Source organism: Psammomys obesus, unplaced genomic scaffold (assembly GCF_907164565.1).
Source record: "Psammomys obesus unplaced genomic scaffold, mPsaObe1.curated_primary_1811, whole genome shotgun sequence".
NCBI classification, from domain to species: domain Eukaryota; kingdom Metazoa; phylum Chordata; class Mammalia; order Rodentia; family Muridae; genus Psammomys; species Psammomys obesus.
The window spans coordinates 26,138,635-26,165,577 of record NW_026596069.1 but is presented as its reverse complement, the minus strand read 5'-3'; the positions used below and the strand labels follow the sequence as shown (position 1 = coordinate 26,165,577).

At 41.2% G+C, this 26,943-nt stretch overlaps 1 protein-coding gene across 4 annotated transcripts in view; it reads right to left on the bottom strand.

Moving 5' to 3' along the window:
* Positions 1–202: 202 nt before the first annotated feature.
* Ash1l (ASH1 like histone lysine methyltransferase) overlaps positions 203–26,943 on the bottom strand; it is a 118,202-nt gene continuing 91,461 nt past the window's right edge. For all 4 annotated transcript variants that reach the window (XM_055625649.1, XM_055625650.1, XM_055625648.1 and 1 more), the window contains 16 exons: positions 24,605–24,713; positions 24,116–24,280; positions 23,850–23,944; positions 20,125–20,279; positions 16,735–16,887; positions 15,120–15,174; positions 14,906–15,038; positions 12,220–12,468; positions 11,368–11,454; positions 9,757–9,847; positions 8,384–8,522; positions 8,106–8,278; positions 5,986–6,152; positions 4,519–4,559; positions 3,139–3,440; positions 203–2,662 (listed from right to left, as the gene is read on the bottom strand). In XM_055625649.1, the coding sequence (XP_055481624.1) occupies positions 2,571–2,662; positions 3,139–3,440; positions 4,519–4,559; positions 5,986–6,152; positions 8,106–8,278; positions 8,384–8,522; positions 9,757–9,847; positions 11,368–11,454; positions 12,220–12,468; positions 14,906–15,038; positions 15,120–15,174; positions 16,735–16,887; positions 20,125–20,279; positions 23,850–23,944; positions 24,116–24,280; positions 24,605–24,713 (2,206 nt within the window). In that variant the 3' untranslated portion in view covers positions 203–2,570. The remainder of the gene's footprint in view (positions 2,663–3,138; positions 3,441–4,518; positions 4,560–5,985; positions 6,153–8,105; positions 8,279–8,383; positions 8,523–9,756; positions 9,848–11,367; positions 11,455–12,219; positions 12,469–14,905; positions 15,039–15,119; positions 15,175–16,734; positions 16,888–20,124; positions 20,280–23,849; positions 23,945–24,115; positions 24,281–24,604; positions 24,714–26,943) is intronic.

Sequence of the window (26,943 nt, the reverse complement as noted above, 5' to 3'; positions counted from 1 at the left end):
GCATAGTGAGCACTGTGGTGCTTACTTGTCAGACTGAATCCAACTAGAGAGACACTAGAATTGAAGAAATGGCTCATATGGGGCCCAGGATACTGATGACAGAGTTTCTGAGAGCTCTCCTTAGAAACAGGATGACGATGAGGATTGGAGACATGGGAGGATACGAAAGAGGCACAAAAATACCAAGCTAACCACGCCACAGTTAGGAAAAGTTGTTTCCATTTAATGCTAGATTTTCAAGGATTGAGATGCAAGCCTTTATGCAATTACATCCAATGTTAAAATTGGTAATACATAATTTACAAAGATTAACATCAAAACAATCATCTATTTAGATATGCTTTTCTGTAAAAAGGAAATATATTAGCAGCATTTATATTTTCCGCAATCACACAGCCTACAGACATGCAGACTAGCTTTGTATCTATTTGCAGTGATGTAGTGCTTTTCCCCGCATTTCAAACATCAAACCCCACCTGGAAGCTGGGGTTGTTTTTATTTTGTTATTATAAAATAACTGAAAAATAAAAAAGGCATTAATTTCTACACCAGTAAGAAAAAACAAGTTTTTGCACTTACCTAACATTTGATTGTCTAAAAAACATTTCAGTTTTTAATCTTTCAACAAAAGAAAGATAAAATGACAGCGTAGTGTCTTTTGCTTCTGTTCTTAAATTTTACAAAGTCTTTTCTTTCTTTTTTAAAATTTTAGTGTTTAACACTATTAAAGGAAAACATTGATTTTAAGCTCTTTCTTGTCATTTCTTGCTTTTGACTAAAAGGAGACCCCCAAAAGTGCCCTTAGTCCTACCCCCTCCCTGCAATGAGAAACAAAAGAAACCACTCAAATGGGCTTTACATGCAATCCCCAGCTCCACTCATGAGTATCTTATACCCAGGTCTCGTGGTAATGTACAATGCTTCTCTACAGTAAGAAAATACTCCAAACTATTTTCTTAATTTCTCTTTTTTCTTTAATAAAATATTTTGCTTTTTCTCTGCTCAAGGGGATCTATGCCATCCCCCTCTTTCTCTCTCTCTTTTCCCTTAAGAATAACACAGAAAGGAGAAAAAGAAAAAGAAAATCAATGGAATGAAAGGTGGTAAAATGTTTCTATCTAAATGAGTCAGAGCGTCGTCTTCGTAAGGGGAAGGAATTGTACAGTTAGGACGTCATTGGTCCAGTATCGGAAAAGAGTAATGATGTATTTACTAATGTATTGCTTACCAATCTCACAGCATATATATATATATATATATACACACACACACACCCACACACACATATACATATATACACACTCACACACACACACATACACACACACACACACACACACACACACACACACATATAACTTGGCACATTTAAAAACCATCTTTTCTCTTATAAGAACATCTAAAATGTATATGCATATGTATGTCTGAGAGGACAAAGCAAAGCTTTTTGAATTTTACTTGTGAAGAGACAGTATGGTCTGGTAACTTCTGGTCAAGAGACTGGAAGGGAAGAAGACCCTGGATATACCTCCTGATGATGAAGTCATTCAGAAAGGCAGAGGAGAAACGGGACTAGTGGTGAGAAGGTGGCACTGGAGACCACACAGCTAAGAAAGTAAGAGTAGTGCTTTCCACGGTGATCTACGCTTGCAACAAATACCCAGCGAGCGCTGCTCAACAGTTCTGTAGTGAGTTTTGTTAGGGGAGACGTTTAGAGTTTTAATGTAGTTTTAAAAAGTGTTTTTTGCAGTGAATCTTGCTGCACAGCGCGCGCGCACACACACACACACACACACGCACGCACGCACACAGGAAGAGAAGCAGTGTGTGTGCTGGCGGGGGCTTGGCTTTCTCAGTAGGAAAAAATATGTTCGGTAGGTTACAAAGGGTAAACCAAAAATAATTACAAATACTGCCCTTTGGACCCCATGGGGGCCTCTCCTACCCCATGATTCTACTGATTCTATTTTGGGGAGTAGATGTAGGGAGAATGGCAGCAGTTCTAAGTGCTCTGAGCAATTAATCATGTTCTATTACTTTGATTGGGCAAGAAGGAACAAAGAACTTTCCTGGTCCAGGAGCTTAGAAGACGCCTCAGCTACTACATCTGTTTTAGGTCTCTGACGTAGCTCTTAGAGCTAAAGAGAATAAATGGGACAGGGCTGGGATCTGGGCCCCTTCCTTTGGATTTGAATTTACACCTGGTCATAGAAGCAGCTTCTTGGTGCCTGCAGGGTCAGAGGGCAACCCAGAAGAACCCAAGCTCTGAGGAGTACCAAGTGCTGTAAAGTACCAATAGCTTCCGGCTACTCCTAACGTGGTCCTCCTCTCTATATTAACCCTTAGGGTAAAGCTATCAAGAGGAGAAGTAACTCAGCTGCCGCAGACAAGCCTACTTCCTTTCTCTCTCCACTAGCTCCAAGGTTTAATAAGTACCTAATGTCAGAGACATGACCCCACTCCTCTTGCCTGGATGGAACTTTTTCTGCCCTTGTCCACATCCAGAGAGCAAGAGACAGGACTTGGTGCCACTGGATCCCAGATGCTCGAGGTTCTTATTCTTTCAAGAGTCACTTCCGAAAGCTGTTTTCTGGTATAAACAAAGTGCGCCTTCGAAGTTTCCTGCCTGATCCTTCTTCTAGCAAGTAGGTCACGTCAATGGCTGAAAACAGAACCAAGGCAGTTCATCAAATACACTTTCCTATATCACACCCTGAATTTGCACTCTAAAGTGAACCACTTCGTCTAAAGCAATTAGGTCTGCTTCTAGCACTAAGTTCTTGTTTTGAAGCTTTACTCCCCACCCTCCACAAAAGAAAAGAAAGTGGTTCTCTAGGGCTTGAGAGACACCATCTCAGATTGGCCTCACTTTGAAGTGAAGCTAATCTGTGTAACTGAGAGACTGAGGGAGGGTTACGAGAGAACTAAACCATTTGCTTAGAACACACACCATGCTACCATAGTAACTAGAGTTGTTCTGAATTCAAACAAAACTCAGTGGTATAATGTGTTGCCTAGCATATCTAAGGTACTAGGTTTATTCTCCAATACAACACACACACACACACACACACACAGTTGCTTTTTTACTACTTTTTTCTCGCTATCTTCTAGCCTAATTATGAGCCTGAGTCTTACCATTTTTCCCAGGGATTTTCTCAAGGAGGTTGAGCAGGATCTGGTTGAGCCTTTCCCGCTGGCTGTGCCTCCGCTCCTCAGGTGTGCTGGCTAATTGGGGCTCTTGACTATTTTCCTCTGGTTTCTTTCCAGCATCACTGACGTCCCCAGTGACTCTCTCCTGTTCTGGCTCCTCAGGGCTGGGCATCTCACTGGCTGCTTGCTCCTGACTAGCCAGCACCTCTTCAATCAAGGGCAAAGCATCATCTTCTTGCCCTAGGTCTTTTAGGGGTGGCTTTGAGCGCTCAGACTTCCAGGACGATCTACCAAAAGGATATGTGAATTCAGGGCAAGGCTGACAAAGGCACTTTGAGAGGGTGAAAAATGAAAGCTAGAGGCCTAAGAATGGCGTGAGGTCCTGGAATCTGCTTATTAGAGCTTTGGCTTAAGTTAAGAAACCTGAATATCAGCAGTAAAACAAACCACTACTTTTCTCTGAAATTTAATTTTCCTTTTTATGATAGTACTTGTGCATGCTAGATTAGTATTCTAACGTTTACAGATTTTTAAAAATATATTTATTTTTATTTTATGTCCATTGGTGTTTTTCCTGCATGTATGTCTGTATGACGGTGTCAAATCCTTGAAACTAGAGTTACAGACAGTTGTGAGCTGCCATGTGGGTGCTGGGACCTTCCAGGTCTTCTGGTAGGGCAGCCTTAACCACTAAGCCATCCCTCCAGACCCTAAATTTAACTTCTATTTGTATAATTAAATCTCTCTCCTTGTTCTCAGGAATCTGAAGCAAAACTGATATAGAATCCCATAAAACACAGCCAGGAGAGGGTGTTGGATCCCCTAGAGCAGGATTTACAGGTGGCCATGAACAACTGGACATAGCTACAGAGAAGAGAGCTCATGTCCTCTACAAGAGCAATACTACTGAGTCATTTCCACAGCCCTAGCTACTTACGCTCTTAACTGACAGACAACAGAAAAGCCTTCAAGAGGAATAGCCTTATTTACAAATCAAGCAAAAACAAAACAAAACAAAAAACAAACAAAAAAAACCTGTGCAATACTGATTGTATCGCTTCAATAGATGCATCAAAAATTGATATACCATCATGTTATGGAGAGAGCTCAGTTTTTATAACGATACAGAATCATCTGCACTGTTTCTAGTCTTGTTCTCTTTCTCTTATCTTTACATTCCCCTGTTCTTGCTAAGAATGCTAATGGGACTGGCACCTCTCCTACTTTAGTGACAGCGTTAAACTGGGCTTTCCCTCAGAATAGCCAATCCCAATAGTGGAGACCAATGAGGAACTACGTGCTTTTTTTGTTCTGTAAGAGCTCCTGGCCAACCCCTTAAAACCCTCACATTCTTCTAGGACTCACCGCCCTCCGTTCCTCTTGTAGTTGTCTGGGACGTAATGAGGCTGCAGAAAAAAAAATGGAGGGGGACAGAGGGAGGCACATTAATGCTGGATCTGATCTGGAGTAAATGAATGAAAATCATTGGTCTATATTCCCAACAACTAGGAAAAATACCCAGAGGGGAGAGGGGAATAAAAATGTGTGCACTCAGGGTGGCAGAAGCAGGCAGATCTCTGTGAGTTCAAGGCCAGCCCAGTCTACAAAGTGAGTCCAGGACAGCCAAGGCTACACAGAGAAACCCTGTCTCAAACCATCCTGTCCACTCCCCTCAAAAAAAAAAAAAAAAAAAAAAAAAAAAAAGTGAGCATGGTCAAGCTACTTCTCAGATGACATTTGGATACTCACTATTTCGAGCGCTCTGCTTGGGTGCACATGCACTGCGCTCCCACTACGAAGGTTGTGGAATCGCAGTAGGGCTTCATGTTCTAGGGCAAGTGCCCTTACCCACTGAGTCAGTTTCCATGGCCTTTTTTAAGATAAGGCCTCAGTATGTAGCCTTACATGGCCTGGAACTTGCTACACAGGCCATGCTGGCCTCAAAATCTATAGTGTTCTACCTGCTTCTGCTGGGATTAATGGTGTGTGTCCCCACACCCATGGCTTACATTTTTTATTTAGACATAAGAAAGACAAAACATCAAAGGGCTTTTAAGAGTTAAGACTGCTTGACACTCAAGATAAGCCTAGTCCACACAGTGGCTGTGAGGCAAACCTGAGCTATATAGTAAGACCCTGTCTCAAAAACATAAAAACAAAAGATTATTTTTGTTTTCTTCCTACGTATTTATTGGGACAGGGTAGCCCTAGCTGGGCTTGAACCCACAGAGATCTACCTGCCTCTGTATCCCAAGTGCACCACCACACTGGCTTCTAAACGGTTCTTGAAATTATAAATATGGTTGGGTGGTGGTGGTGGCGGTGCACACCTTTAGTCCCTGTCTTGACAAAACAAAAAACAAAAAATTTTTAAAAGTCCCATCAATATAAAGAAAGGAAGGTGTAGAGAGACAAGGAGAATACTCCACAGGTAGGAGTACTCACCATACAAGCATGAGGACGTGGGGTCAAATCCTCAGTAATCACATAAAAAAAAAGCAGATTGTGGTCCAGTGCTGGTTGCAGGGGCAGAGACAGTAGGGTCACTCAAGCTTGCTGGTTATTGGCACCAGGTACAGTGAGAGACCCTGTGTCAGGGTTCAGGGAAGCCAGTCTCCTCTGGCTTTCTCACCTGTATCTGTGCATGTGTACACACACTATACATTTTTTTTGGAAAAGGAAAGAATGTGAGGTCTCAAGCATTATGCATGTAGTTCTAACACTTAGGGGTAGAGGCAAGAGAACTGAAAATTGAAGATTAGCTGAACTAAGTGGTGACATCCTGCCTTAAAACACAAAACAAAACAAAAAACAAAAACAAAGGTAACTTACTGAGAAATCTCTTTTGGGAGTAAGCTTCTTGGGGAAATGATCAAAGGCATAGGGTTTGGTGCAGACAGGATAGCGATTCCGATGGATTTTGTAAAATAGGTGTGCTGACTTGTCAAGCCGATAATCACAGATGTATACATCTTGTTCCTTTACTCCTTTGGGTCTCCCTGTAAATTCAAACACTGTTACAAAATCTGACTCCCCAAGGCCAGAGAGATGGCTCAGCTGCTAAGAGTACATGCTGTTCTTACAGAGGACAGAGTTTGGGACCCAGTAACCCAGGTGAGAGGGCTCACAATTGTCTCTAACTCCAGCTCCAGGGGATATGATGCTCTCCCTTTGCCTCCCAAAGGTACCACTATTTGTACATAGATACCTACAGATAACCACATTATTAAAAATAAAACAGATCTACATCCAAGAGTGATGGTGTACACATTTATTTTCAGCAAGGCAGGAGGATCTCTGAGTTCATGGCTAGAAAGGTCTGGTCTAAATAGAGAAACCCTGTCTCAAAAAACAAAAACAAAACAACAAAAAACAAGAATAAAAATATCTGAAACAAAGTAAATCTGATTTTCCTTTGTTCCTAAAAGCAGCCCTGGGGACATCATCTATCTCTGAGAGAGAAGACAGACCCACTGAAAGGAGACAGACCCACTGAAAAAAATTAGAAAAGGCTGTAAAATCAAGTATTCAGTGGCTGTAGAAGAAGCAGGCCCCTCAAAACTCCACCTTTCCAAAGAAAGTAATTTTTAAGCACTATATCCAGAAGGAGATGGAACATAGCTGTGGAATGGAACAACAAACTGTAAAGGACCCCAGAAACATAGGCTGAATGTTGCAGGGGGGTTTGAGCAAAAGGTGCGTAGGGAAACTGTGAGACAGGAAGAGGCAAAAATATGAAGAAGTACGCTAAAAAGCGAATACTTTTTTTTTTTAAATTGGCGAAGTCAGGGTCACAGAGCTGTAAGCAGTTTGTCAGTATGGAACAGAATATTTATTATGGTGAAGTTTTTTGCTATATATTGAAATAAAGGTACAGGCAACTAAATCCTCGCTAATCATGGCAACAAACAGACAACTAGCCATAACTAGAACTTTTGTAGATTATTTGATCTTTGTAAAAACTCAAAAAAATTTGGTAAATTAAGGAAACTTATGCTTGGTTAAGTAAGTATGTAGGTAGTAAAATATGGAGCTGGATTTTGAAAATTAAATCAGTATTTTAAAATGCTGGGCCTGAATGTTTGCCAACAAGCAAACATCCCCCAAACTCACATTAAAAAAAGTGGTGGTGGTGTTATGAGTCTATAAGTACTGAGCAATGAATAGAAGGGACTCTCTCAGGGACACTCATGTATGGTTCTTTCTGAGTACCTCTGTCTTCCTTAATCCTTGTGTTTACACATTAAAATACCTTTATTAGCTGGGTATGGTGATTCACATAAACTTTAATCTCAGCACTGCAGAGTTAGAGGGAGCTAGATCTGACTCTGGAATTCAAGTCAACACAGTGAATCCAGGCCAGCACAGCACAGTAAAATCCTGTTGCAAAATGCATGAATACATAAATAAGTAAATATATCAAAACATCTTTATTAAACCCCAACTGTGCTTCATTAAAAAAAAAAAAAAAAAGAGGGAGGCAGGCACGGTAGCACATGCCTTTAATGCCAGCACTTGGGAGGCAGATGCAGATAGATTTTTGAGTTTGAGGCTAGCCTGGTCTACAAAGTGTGTTCCAGAACAGCCAGGTCTACACAGAGAAACCCTGTCTCCAGAAGAAGAAAAAAAAAAAAGAAAGGAAAAACTTCTCTCTGATGTCCCATAGCTAATATTAGAGAAATGTTTTTAATATTTTTAGATTTACTTTTTTTTTTTTTTTTTTAATGTGTATGAATGTTTTGCCTACATATGTGTACCATGTGTAAGCCTGGTGCCCAGAGAAGCCAGAAGAAAGTGTTGGGTCCCTAGAATTGAAATTACAGATGGTTCTGAGCTGCCATGTGGATACTGGTAACTGAGCTTAGGTCCTCTGCAAGAGTAGACAGTGCTTTTAACTGCTGACTCTCTATCTAGTCCCACAGATCACCTCTTAACAAGGTTTCATCATTTACCTTTACAATATGTATAAAGGTCCAGCACACAGCAGGTCCCAACTACAGCCTCCAAGGGAATGATCTCATAGAGTGGCACCCGAAATAGTTCATTGTGATAAAACCGACGGGATGGAGAGTGGTGGGTTTCATGGGGGCGGAAATAATGGTGACCAAAGGCAAACCGTTCCTCTCTTTAAACAAACAAGAAACAAAAAGGAAAATGAGAAAGGAGTGATTAGGTCTACTAGCAGCTTCAAGGCTCCAGTGCAGCTGCAAGAAGAGGACCCAGCACATACTTTTCATTCTTCCAAAGCTTCTCAATTCTGAAGATGTCAAGTTTATCTCGGTTAATGTGAGATAACAGTCTATAGGACTGTCGGACTGGGTGGCCATCAGGTGTGCGCCGACTGTCCCTCATCAGGTACACACAGTCACCTACAACGGTACAGAACAAAGGAGAACATTAGTATTGACCCCGGATGCATTCCATAGGTATCCTTTTATCTAATCCAGAGTCTAAAACAACATGGAGGACGGTAGTAAGACAGTTCAGTAATTAAAGGAGCAAGGAACTGAGTTCAATCCCTAGTACTACAAAAGAGAGCAAGAGACAATGACTATTATCAATTCTAAACTGTGAGAATTACAGAAGGACCTTTGATTTTTTGTACTTTCTGCTGTGTTTCTTTACTAGATTTATTATTATTATTATTAGTTTTTGAGGATTATTATTATTATTATTAGTTTTTGAGACAGATCTTATAACATAACCCTGGCTAGCCTGGAACTCACTAAGTAGATCAGGCTGTCCTCAAATCCAGACTTTCTCTGCCTTCAGATAGAATTAAAGATATAGAACCACCATACCTGGTCTACTAGTTTTAAGATTACTATAAGGACATTGTATATAGCTCAGTTCTGGGTTGCTTGACTAGCAGCATGTCTGCAGCTTTGGCTCACTCACCAGTATAGCAAACAAACAAGCAAAAAGAAAAAACTAGTATAAGCCAAGTAGGTAGCTAATGCCTATCATCTCAGAACGTGGGAGGCTGAGGCAGGAGGACAGGTGGGAGTTTGAGGCATGACCTGAGCTATACAGTCTGAAAAACAGTAATAACAAGACAATATCCCCCACATATAATCAAGACACTAAACAAAAGCTACCAACCTAAGGGGAGGGGCTCATACGGCCCCACCAGCCCCGAAAAGCTACTGACAGTTATAGTTGTTAGGGTAGCAGGGTGTAGAGTCATAGTGTTCAGGGAAATAGCCTATGGTAAGCTTCCCTTGCTGAAGTAAATGATATATCCATCCAGCCATGCTCATGCGGGCAATCCTAATGAAATGCAGTGGGACACACACACACACACACACACACACACCATCTCAGTCGTGCATATGTGCAAACACAAACTAGGAACTTTTGAGAAGGGGTTGGTGGGAGGGGGGAAGGGGAAAAGAGAGGACAATGGGAGCTTCAAAGGAAAATAAAATTAGCTTTATAAAGCTGTCTCTACAAATCAGTATATATGTTGGAAGTGGGGTAATGATGAGTTTAAGTATAAAGTGTAATAATCTATTCATCCATGCAGGATGATAACCACTATGCATAGAGCATCTACTTCCTACAATTCTGAAAGGTCAGTGGGGTTTGGGCCATGGTACTTACCCTGACGAAGCAGCAAGTCATCTCGGAGTAAACAGATGAAGTAGACACAGCCAGGTTGGGCATAGTGGGGCCTAGGAATCATGGGTACCTCCTGAGAAGAGCAGAGAGTCAATGGGAAAGGCTAGAACTATTACATTTGGCCTAATAATCTTAATTCAAGAAAGGAAAAGAGGGCTGGAGAGATGGCTCAGAGGTTAAGAGCACTGGCTGCTCTTCCAGAGGTCCTGAGTTCAATTCCCAGCAACCACATGGTGGCTCACAGCCATCTATACTGAGATCTGGTGCCCTCTTCTGGTGTTCAGGTGTACATGGAGGCAGAACTTTGTATACATAATAAATAAATACATCTTTAAAAAAAAAAAAAAAAAGAAAGGAAAAGAACTGAAAATCTCCACTCAATACTTTCTAAAATCACTTCAATACACTACAAATATGAAAAAAAAAAAAAAAAAAGAATACCACCAGTTTTTAAACCCAAAGAAATTATAGTAGGCGACAAGACTTAAGACAAGGCATTAGGTCTGAGATGGTTCTGTGCAATCCCAGTGGCATCTGAGAGTGTATGAAACAGTGACGATGGTCTTTGGAGCCTACTTACAGGTATTTAGTATCCAAAGCTGGGGAAGCCAAACACTGTAAATAGCATCCCTCACAACATCAAACTGTCCATCCAGCTTTATATGACAACACTTTGGTTAAGAAATGCTGCCTAATGAAGGCGGATTTCTGATTTTGAGGGGAGCCTCGTCTACAGAGTGGGTTTCAGGACAGCTAAGGCTACAAGGTTATACCCCCCTAAAAAAGGAAAAGAAATGCTGCCCAAATCCTTCTTTTTAGGAAGGTAACTTAATCAAGATCAAACATATACATTTATTGATTGCGTGTATATGCACACACGTGTGTATATATGCGTCTATGTGTGGGCACTAGCTTGCCATGGCATACGTGTAAAGGTCAGAGGACAGTTTGTAGGAACTGATTCTCTCTTTCTACCAGGTGGATCCCTGGGACTAAACTCAGGTTTAGCAGCAAGAACTTGTAAGCACTGAGCTCACCTGGCAGCCCAGAATCATACATACAAGTACAGCAGTACCCACCCAACTTGGTCAAGTCACAGACTTATTACAGTCTGTAACTCTGAGGCAAGAGCTGTTTTCAACAAAACTCTACCTGACACAAATGGCATTTACAACTCTGTCTCTACCATGGAGAGGCAAGACGAGGGTGGGTCTGGAGATAGTCTGGGCTGCACAGTGAATTCCTAGCTCAAAAACAAAACAAAAAAAGAATCTTTGTTTTATATCGTATCATTTCTTTTTCCCTTTGAGCAGGGTTTCTCTGTGTAGCCCTGGCTGTCCTGGAACTGGCTTTGTAGACCAGGCTGTCCTTAAACTCAGAGATCCACCTGCCTCTGCCTCCCGAGTGCATGGCCCAGCTTTATATAGTACATTTCTTTCACAAATCCTAATTATTTTATTTTCCTTTGGTTACAATCCTGAGAAAAGGAATGTCAAGAATTCCTACCCTCAGTGTGAAGCTGAGGCATAGAGAGGATGAGAAATCCTGCACAGTAGCGCATACACTGTATCTCCCAATTATGAATCAGCTTACCCTGTCCACAGGCCGAGGATCACACTGCTCACAAAGGTAGTGTTCCACGTCTGTGTTCACACCCATGCAGTCACAGTGCTGCCACACCTGTGAACACAGGCACACTTGACAAAGAGATTTACACTTATAGAAGCCCTGAGAAATAATAATGATAAACCAACACGACAGGGCAAAGTTAAAAGGAATTATGACATAAGTGTATGAGTGAGAATTAGAAATAAATGAAAAAATAAGAGGAAAACAATGTTTGAATAAAAGTATACACATCGATTTGAACACATAGATTTGGACAAATAAAATGGAAGATGAGTGAAAACGAAGATGAACATACCACCAAACTGTCACTTGCTACCGTCAAAGTCTTTATACACACACTTGACTTTATCCTCCCAATGACCTTATGTACTATTCATAGCCCCATGAACAAATAAAGTAACAGTATACAGGTTTGGAGGACAACACAAACTGAGTCCAAGTCTAGGCTCTTCCAGTTGGAGCCCTCTGTGAACAAACATCATATACACTGGAATCTACCTGCATTCATGCTCTATACTGTGTACTATAGTTTATGTTTTTCAAGGCAAAACCCTATAGCAAATGCTACCCTTCTAGGTGCAGATTTTGTGAGAAATGTACAATTAAAATTGGTAGAAAGAGGAAAGGAAGACATAAATGAATGATAAAAAAGGGGAGAAAGACAGTATGATGACGAGTAGAGGATAAACAAATGCTGGGCTGAGTTACAGTTCATAAAAAGCCTGCCTTGTCAAACCCAGGGAAGCATGGGCTGCTTTTCTGAATATGGTCACCATGCTCAGCATGCTCAGGCTCCTTCATCACTCCAGCACTCACCATGCACTTGTCACACTGGATCATGAGACCTTCATCCTTGTAGAGGCCACAGATGCAGCGGATAACGTCATCGTCCTTCTCATGCCCATTCTCCTTCTCAGAGACTGAGGTCTCACTGCTGTCAGCCTCACTTGCTGTTTCTCCCACAATCTCATCGATTTGGGCTGATGCCTCATGCCGGGCACTGTAATAGGCCTTTCGTAAGCGGCAAACATCTCTCCCAATTGGGGATTTACGCCCATAGTACTTCTGAAAAAAGCAAAAGAAATAATTTTTGCTTTTCTCATCTGGTTTAAAAATACCTGCAGAGGCAGCATGATTTTCTTTATTTTTCTACTTTGGCAAACAAACTGAACTACAATGAATTAAAATTAGACTTTAGAGAGTATGGTGTTTCTGTTTTTTCTATTGCTTTGTTATTGAATTCCTGTCAAGAGCCTTACTTTCCATAAGATCAAATACACAGTGATCATTACATTTAATTAATGTTGCAAGCATAATGTATTGTAGAAATTTTCCATTTACCTTTGTCTTGCAAATGCTTGGAGCACATAGCAAATGTCTATGGGAGCAGGGTTTTAATAGAAACTATGTCAGAATTCCAGATTACTCTAAGTATTCTCCTACCTCTTTATTACCTTCTCATTTTGTCTTTCAGTCTCTATTTACTCCAGTGATCTGCTCTGTTCTCCAGGGTATTTCAAAGTACCAGAGAATTTCCTTTTTCAAGTCACTACAGAGTAATACACTAGGCTTGCTTTTGGAGGCAAGGTTTTGTTTTGTTTTTCAAATAATTTATTTTTATTTTACGTTCATTGGTATTTTGCCTGCATAAATGTCTGTGTGAGGGTGTCAGTAGCCCTGGAACCGAGGCTACAGACAGAGTTGCTGCCATGTGGATACTGGGAATTGAACCATGGTCCTCTAGAAGAGCAGCCAGTGCTCTTAACTGATGAGCCATCTCTCCAGCCCCAGAAGGCAGGGTTTTAATATAAAGCCTGGTACGGGCTCAAACTTGAGCTGACCTTCTTGCCCCAACCATTCAAGTATGAGTGAGTCACCAAGCTTGGCTTCATTTGCACTTATTTTCATGAACAAAGCAGTGATGGACACACATCTTGCACACATATGCATGCATGCATGCCTGTCTGTCTGTGTAGGACACAGGAAAGGCACAGGTGTCATTCTGAGGAACCCTGTCACCTTTGAGGCAGGGTCTCTCACTGACCTGGAATTAAGCAGTTGGAATGGACTGGCTGGCCAGTGAGCCACAGGCATCCTCTTGTCTCTGCCTCCTACATTCTGGGCCTGCAAGGGCACACCACCACATCTGGCTTTTTCTGTTTAGATAGGATCTCATTACAGTCCTGGCTGACCTAAATCTCACCCTAGAGACCAGGTTTAGCATAGAACTCACAAAGATCCACTTACTTTGCCTCACTCATGCTGGGATTCAAGGTATGTGACACTACAACTGGCCATACCTGTCATTTCCATATATGTTTTGAGGCTCAAATTTAGGTCCTCACGCTTCTACATATGATCACTTTTACTGACTGAGCTAATTTTTAATAAAAAATTATTATTGCCATCTGGGCATGTACATGCCACGCCATGCACATAGAGATCAGATAGTGACTTAGCAGAGAAAATTCTCTTCTTCCAACATTGCACGATGGGATCTGGGAATAAATTCAGGTTGCTGGACTTGCATAGTACTTTAACCTAAAGAGCAACCTGGCTGACCGAGAAACCACCTGCCACCTCTGTCCAAGACAGGAGCTCACTGTAAGAAACTCTATGTAGACCAGACTGCCTTTGAACTCATAAAGATCTACGTGCGTCTGCCTCCCAAATGCTAGGATCAAAGTTATACATCAGTATACTCGGCCAGAATGTTTTTCATAAAAAGCATTTTACAATTCTTAGCACAATACAATGCATACTCTTAAGAGCACTTAATGAAAACTACTTTTCTTGGGTTGGAGAGATGGCTCAGTAACTAAGAGTACTTGCTGCTCTGGCATAGAAGGTTCAGCTCCAAGTACCCACATGGCGTACAGCCACCTCTAACTCCAGTTCCAGGGCATCTGATAGCCTCGCCTGTCCTCAGGGGACACTGTACACATATGTTGAATAGACACACATCCAGGCAAAACACTGATAGGAAAGTTAAAAAAAAATTACTATTAGGTTGATGAGATGGCTCAGCAGGTAAAGGTACCAAGCCTGAGGACCTCAGTTTTTGTTTTTGCTTTTTAAATATTAGTTACATTTTATTAACTCTGTATCCCAGCTATATCCCTGCTCCCTCATTCCCTCCCACTCCCACCCTCCCTCCCTCATCTCCTCCCTGCCCCTTTCCAAGCCCACTGATAGGGGAGGTCCTCCTCCCCATTCATCTGACTCTGGTTTATCAGGTATCTTTAGGACTGGCTGCAAAGTCCTCTTCTGTGGCCCAGCAGGGCTGCTTGACGACCTCAGTTTGATCCTTGGGACGCACATGCAAGGAGGGATATGCTGCCTAACATACACACTGTGTTGTGTATGCATCCATGCAACATATATAAACACACACACAACAAATGGAGTCATTAAAAGAAAGTTATTGCCTTTCCTAACCGAAAACTTCTAAAATAATTGTCAGACCAAACTTCTTAAATTTGTGTTTGAAGTTAGTAAATACCTCAGCATTCCTAAAGACCTTGAGCATGTCGGCATCAAAAGCTTCCACTGTTTTGTAATACCCAATGAGGATCTGCTTCTCTATGGTACTGAGATCCAGGGGGTCAGAGATCTTCTCATAATAATCGGCGTTCCTGGAACACAGAGCAGGTTATCAAACTTGTGCACTAACTTCTATCCTGAGCTCTACAAGGCTAACCGAAAAGTGCACCTACTTTTTCTTTGGGGGAAGGTTCAAAAGTGGAGCTGCAAGGGCTTGCTGGGAAGAATCTGTGAAAGAACACAAGATTTAGTACACAGACATTTAAAAGACAAAGGCAACCAGGAGACTGTTAGAAGTGGCATGTGCCTTTAATCACAATACTCAGCAGGCAGAGGCAGGTGTTCTCTGTGTGAGTTCAAGGCCAGCCTGGTCTACACAGTGAGTCCAGGACACAGAGAAACCGGCTCAAAAACAACAACAAAAAAAACAAAAACAAAAACCCAAAAAACAAAAGTACAAACCAAAAACAACAAAAAGGGGGTGGGGAGAAAGGGAAGGGGCAGGCACACATTAGGCACACACACACTTTCTCTTTCTTTTCTTATATGTATGTGTACACACACACACACACACACACACACACACACACACACACTTTAAGTTGAGATGGAGGTGGAGGTCTTGTTTTATTGCTTAGGCTAGTCTAGAACACATGGGTTAAAAGAGTATGGTGCATGTCTGTGCACTACTTATGTGCATAGTGCCTCCAGAGGCCAGAGGAGGGCATTGGATATTGGAGTTATTTGCATCTGTGAGCCACCATGCAGAGCGGGATTCTCTACAATGTGTTCTCTAAAAGAGCAGACAGTATTCTCCAGCCCCTAAACATCTTTTAACTAAAAAAAAAAAAAAAAAAAAGAAAGAAAGAAAGAAAGAAAAAAACTACCAAAACAACACTAGACTCTTCCACATTAAAATCTGGAGGAGGGGGCTGGAGAGATGGCTCAGAGGTTAGAAGCACTGGCTGTTCTCCCAAAGGTCCTGAGTTCAATTCCCAGCAACCATGTGGTGGTTCATAACCATCTATAGTAAGATCTGGTGTCCTCTTCTGGTGTGTAGGCACACATACAGGCCCTAAAAAAATTAATCTTATAAAAAGATTGGAGGAAAAAAGAACTATTTTGAGGCTTGACAGTCAAAAAGTTACTCCTCTCCACACCGCCCCAGAGATCAAAGAATACTTGAAACAAATCCTTTCCCAACAAGAGATCATCACATTACATCGAACCACGTATTCCAGCCTCTCTTAATTGTCTATAATTCAGTCTTGTTGGTGTGGATTTGACTGAATTCCAGATAAGGAATAATTTAGCAAATATGCTCTAGAATTTATTTTTGTCAGTTACTCTGTGGCGCACACATTCATAGTAAGGGTTCTTCCTCATCTTTCTTACTTCTGTTAGCTTCGCTGGAGAGAGAGAGAATGCTGCTTAGAGTGCAGGTAAGAGTACTGGCTGCTCTCGAAGAGGGTTCCCAGCACTCACAGGGCAGCTCACAACCATTTATAAATCCAGTTCAGTTCAGGGGACCTGATGTCCTCTTCTGTCCTCTGCTGGCAAAAAGCAGATACATGCAGGTATACAAATACATGCATGTGAACAGATACATGCAGGCAAAGCCTCCCATACATATAAAAATGGGGAAAAAAACCCAAAATAATTTAGAAACAAATGTGGAATCTTCCCATCTAACAGCAAGAAGAAATCTATGTTATAAATTCATAATCGCACAGCGTTGCTGGTTCTTGAGGTCTAGGGTTCTCAGGAGAGGGCAAGTGATATGCCTACCTTTGTAGGAGATGATACCATCACAGATCTCTTTGAAGATCTGTGCTAAGCGTGCTGCCCGAGCCACTTCCAGGTTTTCCTCTGCAGCTGCCAAGCGTCTTGTTCGAACAGATCTAGCTGTCTGCAGGGCAGAGAACTGGGTCATGAAGACATCTGCAAGGAGGAGGGAAAAAAAAGCAATTTTAGGAAACGAAGAATTTAATGTAGCCTGTTCTTTCCCAGATGACTCCTGACATCTTTTTTCTTTCTAGTTTCCTTGAGGATATTAAGCAGAGTTAGTGGGCAGACAGTTGCTTCTCCTCCCCTAGAGAAAAATCAGAAGACACTAGTGTTTATACAGTGGTAAATTCTGCACAGTCCAACAGCTGCAAGTGTGCACCTCTGTCAATACCTTGTCCTTAAGTCACTCAGCAGTTCTCACAACTCCCCCTAACTCCAGCTTGGTATATGATGTCTTACTCTAGACTTACTTAAACATAAAAAATGGATGTGTAAGTGAGTCTAAGCTATACTCTGGATCATGTCCTTGCAGTGCCATTAAATACTCAAAATGAATGTGAGCAGGGCGATGGCCTGTGTGTGTTAATTTAGCAACAGGCAGAGTGCCTAGCACTGTATGTTATGTAGATCAGCCCGACCTTGAGCACATAGTATCACTTCTGCTTCAGCTTCCTAAATGCTAGAATTACAAACTGTGCCACCTCACAAGGCTCAAATCATGCTTTGTACTTTGACATATTTTGCATGGAAGCAAACAACCACAGAAATTAGTTAGCAATTTAGAACTCCTTTTGTTGGGCATACACCCCGATTCTAACAATTGGAAGCCTGAGACATTTAACTGATCTTCCTATTCTCACATCCCCTCTCTGAATAATTCACCTAGCAACTTGTAAGATAGGACCCCAACTTGCAGGGCGCTGCATACACATCCCACTCTTTGAACAATGGAATAAGTTTGTCCTTCCACTAAAAAACATCAAACTTGACGGGCGTGGTGGTACACGCCTTTAATCCCAGCACTCAGGGCGGCAGAGGCAACGTGGATTTCTGTGAGGCAGCCTAGTTTACAAAGGGAGTCCATGACAACCAAGGCTACAGAGAAACCCTGTCTCAAAAAAACAAACCAACCAATCACCCCAAACAAAAAAAAACTAACCCCCCCCCAAATAACAGAAACAAAAAATAAACCAAAACCCCTCAAAAAAAAAAAAATAAAAATCAAACTTAGATTCTTTTCAATTGTACTCCACTTATGAGGCTAAGTAGGCTGATTTAGCCTAAAATGGTTTGAATGCATAATGCATGCACAGTAGGACAAAATGTATTTTTTTTTTTTTTAAGTTTTATTTATTATGTAGTGTTCTGCTTTCATGTGTCCAGGCAAGCCAGAAGAGGGCGCCAGATTTCACAGATGGTTGTGAGCCACTATGTGGTTGCTGGGAATTGAACTCAGGACCTCTAGAAGAGTGCTCTTAACCTCTGAGCCATCTCTTCAGCCTCAAAATGTATTCATAAAGGTGGGAATCCCCTAGTTACCATGTTATGCCTGTGCACAACTGGAGAGGTGCAGGATTAAAATAAGCCAGGTGTGGTGACGCATGCCTGTAATCCCAGCACAGAGGCAGGGGCAGGTAGATCTCTGTGAGCTTGAGTCCAGCCTGGCCTACAAAGCAAGTTCAAGATAGCCAAGATTACACAGAAAAATCCTTTCTTTAAAAAAAAAAAAAACAAACCAAACCAATTTGCATTATAGGAAGACGTGTAATTAAAAGGTTGAATCCAGAAAGGAAGCCCACAATCCAGTACTTGAATATTTGTCATTCGTGAGGCCTGAGGTCATCCCTGAAGTAATCTCACCTATTCTATCACTTGCTTTGAATAAAGCTGTCCTGCTCCTTTTGAAAAACCATGTGAGTTTTTAATTCCTTGAATAAGAAGCCAAGAATCTGGCAACACCCAGCTCAGACTGGGACCATTGTTCACAGTTCTTTGATTGATGTGTATAGTCAGTAAATGATTAAGATTTGAACTGTTTGGTTTGTAACTTCAAAGAGATTTTAACAAACAAATTGCTGAAAGGATTTAAACTTCTGGAAAAGTTCATTTTTCCCTGAACTGGTGAGGCTGCTAAATGGGTGAAGGTGCTTGGTGCAAAGCCCAATGACCTGAGTTTGAACCTTAGGATCTACAAGGTGGAAGGAGAACAGTCTTCCACAAGCTGTCCTCTATCCTCTATATTCAGGTTGTGCCATGTTCTCTAAACAAAAAAGTTTACCAAAAGGTAAGCATGTTAGCACATACTCATAACCTCAGCATAAAGGAGGAACAGAAAAGAGGAATGGTGTTCAAGGTCATCCTCAGCTATGCAGCAAATTCAAGGATAGCTTGGGCTATATAAGATCTTTACTCGAGTTCAAAACAAGAAACAGGAGACTTTTTTTTTTTATTCCTTTTTTAGTTTTTTGAGAAAGGAGTTCTTTGTATAGCCTGGGCTGTTCTGGACTTGCTCTGTAGACCAGGCTGGCATTGAACTCACAGAGATCTGCCTGCCTCTGCCTCCCACAGTGTTGGGATTACAGGCACGTGCCACTGCCTGGCTGAAACAGAAGACTCTTTAAAGAAGCTATTTATGTATTTGAGACAAGGGCTCACTGTATGGCTCAAGGTTTCTTCATACTCATGGGGGTCTGCCTGCCTCAGCCTCAGTGCTGAGGTTACAGGCGTTTGCAAAAGTGTCTGTCTGGCTCTCTCTTTCTTTTCCAAACAGTGCATTGTCTTACTCAGTTAGCTCAGGCTGGCTTTCAATGCCCTGTGAAGCCAATTTTAAATACCTGATCCTTTTTCCTCTACCTCACAGGCAGTGTCACAATGTTTGAGTTATTTGCTTTTTGCTCCCCTCTCTTCTTTTTTAAATACTCATTTATCTAATTTTGCTTATTTGTGTGTGTATGGGTGTCTAGGTCTGTGCATGCAGTGCCCATAATGGGCAGAAGAGGGTAGTGGATCCCCTGGGACTGAAGTTACAGAAGGCTTGTAAGCTGCTGTATCAATGATGGGGATGGAAGTTGGGTCTTCTAGAGGAACAGCCTATGATCCCAATAGATAGCCATCTCTTCAGCTCTGATTTCTTTGTGATTAAAACGATCACAGAATAATGCGTATGCTTTCCCAGCCAGGCAATGGTGGCAAAAGATTTTAATTCCAGCACCTATGAGACAGAGGCAGGTAGACCTCTGTGAGTTCAAGGCCAGCCTGGTCTACAGAGAGCTCCTAGGACAGCTAGGGCTACAGAGAAAAACCCTGTCTCAAAAAAACAAAATAAAACAAAACAAAACAAGACAAGACAAAACAGAACAACAAAAAAAAGTAAGTCTTCCCATGCCTTACCAGACTTAATATTCCCATCGTCTCTGCAGATGCCATTCCAACGGGTATATAATGATGTTGAGTGAATATCACGGGTATGCTTTACTTCCTCCTGTTTCTGATGAATCTTTTCCCAGTTTCGGACCAAGAACACATGATGCTTTAATACAAAGTTCCTGCAAGAAAAGAGAAAGGAGATCCTTACTATTCCATAAACAAGTTTATTACTTGTCTACACTCCATACACTGATGTTAAGTGACATAGGTAGATGAACAAAGCAGTGACTAGGATTTGGAGCTTTTCAAGGCTGTTACAGAACTGGATTCTAGAGTTCACACTGGTAGGAAGCTGACAAAGGAGGGTGAGTCTTGAAAGCCTTCCTGCAAAAAGCCAAATACCATTTTTCTACATTACCTACAAACAGCTGGCAAAGAAAATAACCAGACCAGAAAGCAGGTTTATAGAATGTTTGTACAAATCTCAATTGGTCAGGGCCTTAAACTCACAATTATAGTCTAAAATGGACTCAAATCTTGTAACCTTCCAGTTTTAGGCTTCCAAATCCCAAGAATACAGAAGTATAGCAGAACAGCCAGCTATCTGCATAAATCATGTGGTTTTGTTTGTTTAATAAGTATTCATTTATTCATAAATTTATCTTGAGACAGGGTCTCACTATGGCTCTAGCCTCTGCCTTCCAAGTACTACGGGTGTGCCACCAAACCTAGCCAATTTATGTTTATTTTATTTCTTTGAATGTTTTGCCTGCATGTACATATGTATATTATATATATATATATATATATATATACACAGTGCTCATGGAGGTCTGAAGAGGAGATCAGAACTTCTGGAACTAAGGTCACAGACAGTTGTGAGCTATTTGTGCATGTTAAAACCTTCTTTGGTTTTAAGATAGGGTTTTATGTAGTTTAGACTGGTTTTCAATTCCCGATTCTCCTGTCTCTACCTCTTAAATTCTAGGATTACAGGTATGCACCACGTCAGGTATTTTTCTTTTTTAAATTCTGCGAAGTTGTTGGCAGGAAGAGTGAGCTTAAGATCAACTGATCAAAAAGAACTAGAGTTCTAGAACAAACAAACATAACAGAAAACTATGCAACATTATATATAATGTATATAGACCATATAGAGGTATTCTACCTCTGTATGGAGGAATTAAAGGTATGTGCAATCATGCCCAGCTATTTTATTTTCTGTTAAAAATGTTAAATTGTATTTATTTACTGTTAGGTGTACCTGCATTATATGTGTGGGAATGCATAGTCTGTGGCATGTAAATGGAAGTCAAAGGGCACCTGCAGGAGCTGGCTTTCTCTTTCCACCATATGGGTGCCATGAATCAGATCTGGGTCCTCAGGCTTGGCAGCCAGTACTTTTTTCTGCTGAGTCATCTCACCCGGCCCTATTTTTTTCTTTTTTTCCTTTTTCCCGAGTGGCTCTCAGGTAGCCAAGAATGGCCTCAAACTCAGGAAACTGAGGATGATCTTGAATATTCTTTTTTGTTGTTATGTTCTTTTGAGATAGGGCTTCTCTGTGTAGCCCTGGCTGTCCTGGAAGTTGCTCTGTAGACCAGGCTGGCCTTGAACTCACAGAGAGCCACCTGCTTCTGCCTCCCAGAGTGCTGGGATTAAAAGTGTGCACCACCACTGCCCTTTTAAAAAAAAAATAATTTAAGGGCATTAGTGTAAAGAGGTCAGATCCCTGGAGTTACAGACAGTTGTAAGCTGTCATGTAGGTGCTAGGAATAGAACCTCGGTCCTTTGGAAGAGCAGACACTGCTCTTAACCACTGAGCCATCTCTCCAGCACCTGACATTTTTTTTTAAAGATTTATTATTTATACAGTACTCTGCCTGTATGTATGCACACACAACAGAAGAGGGTACCAGGTCTCATTATAGAATGGTTATGAGCCACCATGTGGTTGCTGGGCATTCTGAATATTTTTCTTAAAAAAAATAAATAAATAAATAAAGGGGGTCAGGTCCTGTGCAACAGTAGCACTCACTTGTCACTGCTGAGACAGCTTTCGCTCATTTATATTTTATTCTTATATTTTAAAGTAATTATTTGTATGCAGAGTCCAAGGAGACCAGAAGAGGGCACTGAATACCCACAGCTGAAGGTACAGTCAGCTGTGAGTCACCTCCAGGTTATGAGCTGCCCAACATGAGGCGCTGAGAACTAAACTCAGGTCCTTAGGAAAAGCAGTTTAGTGCTCTTAACCACTAGCCATTGCTCCTGCCCTTTTAAATAAATAAACAAACAAACAAACAAACAAACAAACAAACAAACAAACAAATAAATAAATAAATATTGTTTTTTGTGTGCGTGTGTGTATATACATGTGCATGATGTGTATGTATGTAATGCAAGGGTCACAGTGAGCATCTGGAGGTCAGAGGACAATTCTGTTGAGTCAGTTCTCTCCTTACACTTTTATAAGGGTTCTGGGGAATCTAAATTAGGTCAGCAGGCAAGTGTTTTTATCATCTGAGCCATTCCACAGCTCTGACCTTGAACTTTTATACTCTTGACTTTCACTCAAATTCTGAGATTACAGGCTTGTGTTGTTCCTAGGCACAGTTTTATAGGTACTAGGGATCCAATCGAAGGCTTCTTGTATGTAGGCCAGCATTCTACCAACTAAACCATATACCAGACTTTACCTAATTTAAAAAACAAAACAACAAACTCTTATTTATTATCATCATCAAGTTTGGGTTTGGGTGTGGGGGCTAGTGCATACATGTGCAGGTAAGAGGATAACTTTTGGGACTCTGTTCTCCTCACAAGATACGAGCCCCAAAGATCAAATTATTTTAAACCACTAAGATATCTGATTAGCTCTCTTGTTTCCTGTTGATAGGGATAGTACTTATCAGAATAAGTTCTTTTATTTGCTGAGCCATCTTTCCAGCCTCAAGCATAGGTTAACTTTTCTTTGGAAGACAAGAGATCTTAATAATGTAGTTCTTAGGGGTCAGGCTTGGGGGCAAATGTCTTTAATACCAGCATTTTCGAGGCAGAGGCAGGTGGATCTCTGCGTTCCAGGCCAGCCTGGTCTACCAAGTTAGTTCTAGGATAGCCACGGCTACACAGAGAAACTCTGTCCTGACAAAACAAAACAAAACAAAATGTAGTTCTAACTGGCCTTGAACTCACAGAGATCTGCCTGCCTCTGTCTCCTGTGTGCTGGCACTAAAGGTGAGTAGCCACAACTGGCTCAAGCCTTTTATTTATTTAAAAAATTTTATGTAGGTTTATGACTGTGTGAACATTCCATGTAAATATGGTGACTAGAAGAGGCTGTCAGGTTCTGTGGAGCTAGAGTTAAGAGACAATTATAACTACAAAATTACAAGTTACAGACAAACAAAACAAAACAAAGCAAAAAACCCCCACACCTTTCTTAAAAAAAATTATTTTTATCCTGGATCTGGTGGCACATGCCTTTAATCCCAGCATTCTGGGAGGCAGAGGCAGGAGGATCGCTATGAATTTGGGACCAGCCTGGTCTAGAAAGAGTCCAGGACAGCCAAGATTACACAGAGAATGCACACACACTTTTGCCTACAGTTGGATTAAGACTTTGTGTAAAAAAAAAAAAAAAAAAAGAAAAAAAAAACACAACAAATCAATGTTATGAAGTTCAGCAATATTTTAAGTTGACAAGCAAATCACATAATTTAAAAAGTACTCAGTAGTTAAAAAAACTTTACCTCTCTCTGTTGGACATTGGTTTCATCTGTAATTGTGGAGTCAATCTTGTTGGGGTGTTGATATTTTCACTGGGCTCTTCAGAGGGATGGCCTCTCTAAAAATTCATGTGGGTGAGAGCACAAGGAGAAAAAAAAAATCCATCAGATATCACCTCTGAAATTTTAAAGCCAAGATTAAGACATAACCTTGTGTGACCTTTGCTCCAGTAAGTGCCTGAAGGGGACTTGGAACAGCTTTTAGGGAAACCCATGAGATCATGATTTACCCTTTTCTTCAATTTGTGCTTAGACTTCCTCTTCTCTTTGGACCGTCCAGACTTCTTATGTGTGCTCACAAGCTGGCTACTTTTATGGCTAGTGAGTCCGTTCATTCGTTGACTTTTGCCTCCAATGATTCCTCGACACTTCTCAAAACCACATTTACAAAGTTGCTATAAGGAAAGAGAATATTTTTTTTACCCTGTACATTCTCACTACAAGTTCAAAGAGGGTAGCTGAGCACTTAAATACCCAAAGGTAAGCATGCATCAAGAAATTTAAACGTAAATATGCAAATAATCAATTGATGAGAGAGAGAGAGAGAGAGAGAGAAGACTAAACTTATGTAAAGTGACACTAAAAAGACATGACTGAAGAACAAGAACGGGGCACTGTGGTTTCAGATTCCTGAGACAGTGAGGCCCACGTATTAAAGAGTGAAAAGCAGTCTTCCTCAGTGTGACTTTCAATGCTCCTTCTTGAACTTAAACTCCTACCTGTTTTTCGACATTGAAGGAATGAAAGTTGTAATCATAGGTGAGTTCGGTCCCAGCTGGCATGTCCTTAAGTGCGTACAGTCCAATACGGTACACTCCATTAACAGACCTATTTAGAAAATTAACAACAAAATTAAAGGTTGGAATGTCTCGTCACAGGGTTCTTATCACAAGCACGCTATGCAAGCACCCCACTATGGCACTCTAGCCTTGTTTTAAACTTTTATCCCTTAATTTTTAAAGGAGTCGCCAAATACCATGCCTTTAATCCCAACACTCAGGAGCAAAGGTAGACAGATCTCTGTGCATTCTAGACCAACTTGGTCTATACAGTAAGTTCCAGAATATCGAGAACCATGTACAGAAACCCTGCCCCCAACACCACAACCCCCAAAAAAAAAAAAACAAAAAAAAAAAACACAACCCCCACCCCCCCCCCCAAAAAAAAAAAAAAAAAAAAAAAAAAAAAAGAAGAGAAGTATCACTGTGTACCCCTGGCTGGCCTAGAACTTGCTCGGTAGACAAGGATGGCTATGACTCAAAGAAATCTGTCAGTCTCTGCCTTGAGGGCCTAGCTTAAACATCAAGCCCAGCTTCTTACTATTATTTAGCATGGTCTCATGTAGCAGCTTATGTTGACCTTACACTCACTAGGTAGCTGAGGATGATCTTGAACTTCTGATCCTCCTGCTTTCACCTCTCCTGGCGTTAAAATGACAGGTCCGTGTTACCACACAGAATTTATGAGATGTTGGTGACTGAACATAGCCAGGCCTTTGTACATGGTAGCCAGGTACTCTTTTGGTTGAGCTATATCTCCACTCCCCTGTTTTGTTTTTTTTTTTTTTTAAAAAACATAGCCATAAATTCATGCTGATCCATCCCCCTGCATCAAAGTCTCTAGTGGTGGGATTACAAACATGCATCATTGTTTGGTGTTCTAGAGAGCATCCCTGTCCTCCCACGGAACTCCACACTCCCAACTCTGGCAGGATATTTTTTGTAAGCCCTAGCTTCCCTGAACTCTGTAAATAGACCAGGCTGCCTTACACTCACAGATACCTGCCTGTTAGAATAACAGGTGAGTGCCATCTTTAACACTGAGAGTTCAGGCCAGCTGGGGATAACATAGTGAGACACCATCTCAATCAACAGCAATAAATAAATGAAAGAAAGAAAGAAAGAAAGAGAGAGAGAGAGAAAGAAAGAAAGAAAGAAAGAAAGAAAGAAAGAAAGAAAACAAAAACAAAACACTCAAATGAGCGCCATCCCAACACCACAGAGTGGTAGCGCTTTGCTTGTAACTGTATCCTTCTGCAGTGAAGTATGATGATCAGGAGTACAAGGCCAGCCCTGGTTACATAGAAAGTTTGAGGTCAGTCTGGACTACATGAGACCCTGCTTAAAAAAACAAAAGATGACTGCTTAGTACAATTGACGCTCTAGGTTCAATCCCTAGGAAGCAAAACAATTCTACACTATTCAAAACAAAAGTAAACAAAAAAAAAAAAAATCCAAACAATTCCTTCCCTGTGCCACCAATCTTGAGTATGTGTGTGTGTGTGTATCTTGCTTTTTAGTAATCTACATATCTGTAATCGCTTAGAAAACTCTTAAATCAGTACCCATGCCACAATCATCACTGTGTATTAGTTGTGGCTACTTTGCACTTCAAATAAATGGAATCATAGACAATACTCTACACCTTAAAAAACAAGATTTATTAGCCAGGTGCAGTGGACCTGTAGTCCCAGCTCTCAGGGAGACAGAGGCAGGAGGATTGCTGTGCGTTTGAGGCCAGCCTGGTCTACAAATCAACTCCAGGACAGCCAGGGCTACACAGAGAAACCCTGTCTCAAAAAAACCAAAAACCAAACCAAACCAAACCAATCCCTTCCCCCACAAAAAAACCCACCCAAACCAAAGATTTATTTTTATGTTATGTATATGGATGTTTTCCCTGTATGTCTGTGCACCATGCACACACCTGGTGTCTGTAGAGGTCAGAAGTAGACACTGGATCCCATGGAACTGGAGTTAGGGTTGTGAGCTAGCATGTGAGTGCTAGGAATTGAACTCAGGTCCTCTGAAAGAGGAGCAAGTGCTCTATGCCACTGTGCCATCTCTCCAGTCATTACAACTTTTTAATTTCATGTGTATGTGTGCATCTCTGTGGGAAAGGTGCATGCCAACATTAGTTCTAAGCTGCTCTCCATGGGTGCTAGAAACTGAACTCGGTTCCCATCAACAAACAGCAGCAAGGACTTTTAATGGTTAAGACATCTCTCCAGGCCCTGCTTTAGTTTTCTTGTTTTTTTTTTTTTTTTTTTTTTTTTTTT